The 6,598-nt window shown below is 59.3% G+C and overlaps 1 protein-coding gene across 2 annotated transcripts; it reads left to right on the top strand.

Moving 5' to 3' along the window:
- The first annotated feature begins 412 nt into the window (after positions 1-412).
- Positions 413-5,777, top strand: DMBX1 (diencephalon/mesencephalon homeobox 1). Of its 2 annotated transcripts, none has more exons than XM_026497470.2 (4): positions 413-572; positions 3,755-3,933; positions 4,197-4,545; positions 5,326-5,777. In XM_026497470.2, exons 1-4 carry the CDS (start codon positions 422-424, stop codon positions 5,775-5,777), a joined length of 1,131 nt encoding a protein of 376 aa, XP_026353255.2. In that variant the 5' UTR covers positions 413-421. The 2 variants fall into 2 exon arrangements, with proteins under 2 accessions (XP_026353255.2, XP_026353254.2); XM_026497469.2 differs by having other exon boundaries at positions 422-570; positions 3,738-3,933.
- Positions 5,778-6,598: the final 821 nt, after the last annotated feature.

Raw genomic sequence — 6,598 nt, 5'->3', positions numbered from 1 at the left:
CTGGGTGACTAAGTGCAGACATGGCTTCCGAAAGCAGCAACGGGCTGATAAATCACAATGACTAACGGTCTTTAGCACACGCTATGTGCCAGGCCCTATGGTAAACACTGCTCTTAATCCTTGCAACAATCGCCTGTGTTAAGTCCTATGATTTGCCCCATTTTGCAGAGGGAGAAACTGAGGGTCAGAGAAGTGAAGTGACTTGCCCAAAGTCACAAAGCTCCTGAGTGGCAGAGTTAAGATTCTGGCCCAGGCAGTCTGACGCCAGAGCCCAGAGCAGGGCGCTTTCCGACGGAGGGGCAGAAGCTCTCGGGAGTGAGGCGGGCACCCCAGATCTGGGCCGGGGTGGAGTCTTCCCCAGGGCAGAGTGCGATACCGTTTCACGTCCCCTCTCCTCCCCGGTCCGCAGGCGCAGGCCGCGATGCAGCACTACGGGGTGAACGGCTACTCGCTGCACGCCATGAACTCTCTCAGTGCCATGTACAACCTGCACCAGCAGGCCCAGCAGGCCCAGCACGCCCCGGACTACCGGCCCTCGGTGCACGCGCTGACGCTGGCCGAGCGCCTGGCTGGTAAGGGCCCTGGGGATGGGACCCTGGCGACAGAACGGTGGGGGCTGGCGATGGAGGAGAGGTCTGGGTGGGGAGGCTCTGGGAGTCCCCGATAGGATGGAGGGAGCCCTGCGCCGGTTTACTCTGGGGGGCTCTGGAAGTCCCAGGTCACTCAGCAGCACAGAGAGGTGTCGATTCCGAATCTCTGCATGACCATCTAGAGCATTCCTTGTCAGCCGGCACGGTGCTGGGCACTGGGGCCGCCCTAAGCCTTCAGAGCCCCTTAACAACACTGTGCGAGGGGGTGCGAGTAGCCTCTCTCACAGATGAAGGCTGAGGTAGGAGGGCGAGGGAGCAGCCGCGAGGACTGGAGCTGGGAAGGAGCCAGAGAGGGCCGGAGTGCCCAGGGGGGTATTTCAGGCCAAGGGAGTCACGTCAAGAGCAAGCGCTCCCGTGTTTTGAATGCCGACATGTGCCGGGTGCTGTGTGAGGCTTTGTCTGTTCATCAAAGTATTCAAGGCCAATCAAGAGAGGTTATTATCTCCATTTTATGGACAAGGAGACTGAGGCTCAGAGAGGTTAAATCTAGGTGGGGCTGGGGCTGGGGGGTTGGAACATGACGTGATGGCTAAAAATAGAAGCTTTGAAGTCCCAGATCCGTGGTCACTGCAGATCTGCCCATTCATCGGTCCTCTCTGAGCCTGCGTCTCCCCTTATAAAGAGGGGACAGTAGGCTGGCTGGGAAGTTATTTGAGGCAACGTACGCAAAGTATTCGGCAGAGACCGGGATGTGTTCAGAAGGCATTATTAACTCAAGTCGCAAGTAAGTGGGCACGAGGGAGCTGCAGGCCTGTGTCCCCCTCCACCTTCAACGGAACGTTGCCCTGCCCTGCAGCCTCTCACTGGCTGTGAGAGGGTGTGACAGCACAGGCCAAGGGCCTGATCCCTGGGAGGGGTTGCCACCCACTCTCTCCTGTCCCAGGCCAAACCTTGAGCAGCTGGTGAGCCCATGTGGGCCCAAACCTATGCCAGGCAGTACTCAGAGGGCTTGAGAGCACCCCTAGGGAGATCTGGTGCTCCGAGGTGCCTGGGAGAGCATGGCAGGAGTGTGGCGAGGATCAGTGGTGGGGCAGCTCAGAGCAGCGGCGGCTGGTGTAGTCAGGGAGGACTTCCTGCAGGCTGTGGGGCAGGAGCCAGGCCTTAGAGAGGAACGACTGGTGAGGCCACCGCTTGAGCAAAGGCACAGAGAAGGAATGAGATATGAGGACCCTGCCTGGGAGAGCTGCGGGCCTGGAAGGGAGGGTGAGGTGGCCATTCCCACTCCTCCAGAGCATGCCAGGCCTTGGGGCAGGGCTCCGTGAATAAAACGGAGCCCCTGTTACCTTCCCTAGACCAGTGTGGGGCAGGAGCTCCAGTATGGGATGTGGGTACAGTCCTGTCCCGGCTCTGGCTGCTTCCCTGGTTTGGAGTGAATTCCTATGTCCAACCTGGTGGTGACACCGGCTTCTCACTGTGTCCAGAGAGGAATCGGGGAGGGGGCTCCCCTCCGCTGGAAGGGGTAGAGGAACTAGAATAGTTATTAGCACTCTACCCCAATTCTCCAATTCTCCAGAAGGAGGGACAGGAGATCCGGGTGGGCCTTCGTTTGGAGGCCTCACTTTCTGGCAGAAAGTTCTGCTGACAGCCTAGCCTCCCCTTATGGTCCCTGGAGCCAATAGCAGGATGCTGAACGTTGCTCCCTCAACCAGGGTTCAGCTGACTGAGGGGTCCCCAGTCCCCAGGTAACCAGCATGAGCTCAGTCCAGGCTGGGATTAGTGCCAACTTGCGAGAGGTTCAGGGCTCTCTCTTGAAGCTGAAGGAGCAACCCAAAGTCTGAACCTTTCTGGATACCCAGTTGCCTCCTTCCCCATTTCGAGTGTTGTGGATGACTCGCCAGACCCTGGGGTACAGGAAAAGGACTCTGGCAGCCCCATCAGAGCCTGACACAGCTCGGGTTCTCTTCAATGCAGGCAGCCCAGGATCCATTTATGGGCGATGGGAGGCAGGGGAGAGAGGTTCCTGTCCCTCCACCTGGGTCTAGCGAAGCAGAAGGGCTGGATCCTAGACACCAGCCGTAGGCAGACCTCTATCCTGAGTTGTTTTCTTTCTTTCTCTTTCTTTCTTTCTTTCTCTCTCTCTCTCTCTCTCTTTTTAAAAGATTTTATTTATTTGAGAGAGATTGAGCGTGAGTGGGGGTGGGGCAGAGGCAGAGGGAGAAGCAGGCTCCCCACTGAGCAGGGAGCCCAACATGGGGCTCGATCCCAGGACCCTGAGATCATGACCTGAGTCCAAGGCAGATGCTTAACTGACTGAGCCACCCAGGCGGCCCCTGAGTCGTTTTCATGTTACCAGTGTGTAGACAGGACGGTAGAAGCAGTGGTCCGCCAGCTCTGTCTCCCCTCCAAACCTGCGGTGGTTTTAGAACTTAGTCTTTTTGTCCTTCCTTGAGGAAGTGGCCAAAAAGGTCAAGACTAGATGCAAAAACTTTCCTGTGCTCTGAGGGCCCTGCCAGAGCCAGGTTTTCTGTTGAGGAGACATGAAAGCAGGAGCCTCAGGTCCTGCCCTTGGAGACTCACAGGCCAACTGGAATAACGAGAGTCATACCCGGAGGACATAGAATCAAGTACCAGCGAATTACGTCTACCGGTCAGACCTCTCCTAACTAGACTTTGCACATGCGTCCCAGCTGCCTGCTGGCTCCGCATAGTCAGGGGCCAGTATTCTGCGGGTCGGTGTCCAGAATCTAAGGGTCCTGGGATAGGAGAACCTGTGTGAATCTTAGTAGAACCTTAGCGTCGCGTAGCCTTAGAATATTATACTCACAGCATCCTAGGACTTTAAGGGTCTTAGAGCAAAGTCCACCTACCTCCCCACCCACCACCAAACCAGATGAGGAGGATCCCTCTCGATCATATTCCTGACAGCTCTTCATGGGGATGAGTTAGATTTCTGTGGTCCTTATAGCGAATGTGGGTGTGGGGAGATCTTGAAACCCCAGCCACATGGAGAGAAGATGGGTGATTTCCAAGGGGAGAGGGCCAGGACCCGGCTCTGCAAGGGCCTGGGTGTCCACAGTGGGACAGAGCAAAGTAAGATTCAAAACCTATTTCCCATAATTAAATGGGCCCCCTCTCCTTGCCCTCCAACGGCTGTACATTTCAAGACATCATCTTGGAGGCCCGCTATGGCTCGCAGCACCGCAAACAGCGCCGCAGCCGCACGGCGTTCACCGCTCAGCAGCTCGAGGCCCTGGAAAAGACCTTCCAGAAGACCCACTACCCGGATGTGGTGATGCGTGAGAGGCTGGCCATGTGCACCAACCTGCCTGAGGCCCGGGTGCAGGTAGGGCCCCGTTTTCCTCTAAGGAGACCTTGCAGACAGGCACCAGCTCATCAGTCTGGCTTCCCACTGGCCCGGAGCCGGCATTTTCATCCCCGGGTGCTGGTGGAACTGCTGTCTCCACGACTGCCTGCAGTGACAGCGGGGGAGTTTTGGAAGGGATCGAGGGCGCGTGTTTCCTGGGAGGTGCGGGGAGCAATGTTATTGTGCACCCCCCCTCCCAGAGCGCCCAGCGCCACAGCCCACAGCGCCTCTCCCATCCCCAGGTGTGGTTCAAGAACCGGAGGGCCAAGTTCCGGAAGAAACAGCGCAGCCTGCAGAAAGAGCAGCTCCAGAAGCAGAAGGAGGCCGAGGGCTCCCATGGCGAGGGCAAGACAGAGGCCCCAACCCCAGACAGCCAGCTGGAGACTGAACAGCCCCCAAGCTTGCCAAGTGGTGACCCCCCCGCTGAGCTTCACCTGAGCCTGTCTGAGCAGTCGGCCAGTGAGTCAGCCCCTGAGGACCAGCCAGACCGGGAGGAGGGTCCCCGGACAGGGGCCGAGGATCCCAAAGCTGAGAAGAGCCCTGGGGCTGAGAGCAAGGGGCTGGGCTGCAAGAGGGGCAGCCCCAAGGCAGGTGAGGCTTGGCAGAGGCTGTGGGGGAGGCGGGGGCCCAGCCCAGGGAGAACAGCCAGATCCGGCGGGACAGGGGCCTGGGCACGTGAGGTGGATCAGAGCAGCAGGGAGGGTCAGCTTTCAACACGTGGCACTAGGGCATGCCCCGTGAGCAAGGAGCGGGCCTAGCAGACCAGTGCCAGGTCCTTACTCTTCAGTCACTGAATGCTGGGAAGGTCTTGGGGGTTCTGGGGCGGGATTGGGTGGCAGGGGAGGGGACTTGAGGAGCTCAGGGCATAAGCTATTAATCAACCATGGAAATATGATGGTATTTTAACAACCAGTACAGACATACCAGTGCCTATTGGGTGAATACCACATTGATACCAGGGATTCTCACAGGCGCCACTCAGAGCCACGGTTTTGAAGGACCAGAGCTGTGGCATGAGGCCTATCTCAGACACAAACCTGAGCCCAGGCAGAGAACTGGTGGGTGGAGGAGCCACAGACAGGAGAGGGGAAGGGGAGGTGACAGTCCCTGAAAAGAAAAGGAGTATCCCCAAGAGGTCAGACATGGGGGCCTTGGCAGGGTCCCTGCGCCCCCCCCCCCAAGCCTGGGTCCCTCCCTCCCGGGATCCTGAGGGATGCTTCAGAAGGTGCTTTGGCTGAGATGAGTGGATATGGTCTTAGCCAACACCTGTCATGTCTGCAGTGCCGAGGGGGTGGGGAGACTGAGGGAGCCCCTGCTGGCAGACCTCTGTCCTTGTCCTGAGTCTTTGGTTCTCGGTTTCTCTGCTTGCAGATTCCCCAGGCAGCCTGGCCCTGGCTCCTGCAGCCCCCGGGGGCGGCCTCCTGGGCCCATCCCACTCTTACTCCTCATCCCCGCTGAGCCTCTTCCGTCTGCAGGAGCAGTTCCGCCAGCACATGGCGGCCACCAACAACCTAGTGCATTACTCATCCTTCGAAGTGGGGGGCCCGGCCCCCGCCGCCGCTGCGGCCGCTGCCGCCGTGCCCTACCTGGGCGTCAACATGGCCCCACTGGGCTCACTGCACTGCCAGTCCTACTACCAGTCCCTGTCAGCCGCCACGGCTGCGCACCAGGGCGTGTGGGGGTCCCCCCTGCTGCCCGCGCCCCCGGCAGGCCTGGCACCTGCCTCGGCTGCCCTGAACAGTAAAACCACGAGCATCGAGAACCTGCGGCTTCGGGCCAAGCAGCACGCGGCCTCTCTGGGACTCGACACGCTGCCCAACTGACTGCTGGCCTCCAACCCAGCCAGGGGTCTTGGGTGCCCCCTCCCAGCCCCAGGGTTATCCCCAGATGGCTTGCAAGGAGTTAACGCTATGAGCCCAGGGATCCTGGGGCCTTGGAGTCCTGCTCCCTGTCCCCCTCCCCAAGTCTCAGCCCTAGGTGAAGCCCACACTTGCACACCCTCTGCATGGCCCTGCTTGGATCCCATGGAGGCCAAATGGGGGTGGGAGAGGCGAGGCCCGGGTGCCTGCGGCCTTCTGCAGGGGAGTGAGGCCCTCAGTGGCCAGATCCTCACCCCAGCATGGCCTCCTCCCTGCCTGCCCTCCCTCCCCTCTGCCCCCTAGTAAGTCGATGTGTGGAATGTGAGATATAAATATAAATACATAAAGCTATATTTTCAGGCCCCTGCCTGCCCCAGGCCCCCTGTAGCCCTTGCCTTCACCTCCGGTGTCCACATCGCTCTCTGGCTCTCCTCTCTCTGTCTCTCTCCTCCCTCTCCTTCTTCCCTGACCTGCCTCTGTCCTGTTGCCTACCCCGCTCTCCCAGCCTCCAGCCTCCCCGCTCTGGACCTTTGCCCATGTCTCTTCTCCCCGCTCCTGCTTTCTTTCTTCGGTGCTGGCCCTGTGGTGTCGTCAATCCCCAGACTTTGTTTTGTTTGGGATTGTGACTTTGTAGTCTTAGTAATTTTGCTTCTTCCTGTTCCTCTCCTCCTGCTTCTTCCCACCCGCCCGTCTCCTCCCTGCATGGGCCCTCTCTAGGCTGCTGTTCCTTTCCTCCCCAGTGGAGGTGGGAAGGCCCCAGCTGGAGACCCTGCTGCCCCTGGAGC

Source organism: Ursus arctos, unplaced genomic scaffold (assembly GCF_023065955.2).
Source record: "Ursus arctos isolate Adak ecotype North America unplaced genomic scaffold, UrsArc2.0 scaffold_12, whole genome shotgun sequence".
Lineage (NCBI taxonomy): Eukaryota > Metazoa > Chordata > Mammalia > Carnivora > Ursidae > Ursus > Ursus arctos.
The sequence above is the reverse complement of the archived record's forward strand: the minus strand, read 5'-3'. Positions and strand labels throughout refer to the sequence as shown.

Excerpts from the sequence above, each read along its gene's own strand:
- DMBX1 (XM_026497469.2), top strand. The coding sequence starts at position 422 with ATGCAGCACTACGGGGTGAACGGCTACTCGCTGCACGCCATGAACTCT. Across the intron at positions 571-3,737 it reads ACGCTGGCCGAGCGCCTGGC|CGGCTGTACATTTCAAGACA; the intron begins TGGTAAGGGCCC and ends CTTGCCCTCCAA. Across the intron at positions 3,934-4,196 it reads TGCCTGAGGCCCGGGTGCAG|GTGTGGTTCAAGAACCGGAG; the intron begins GTAGGGCCCCGT and ends TCCCATCCCCAG.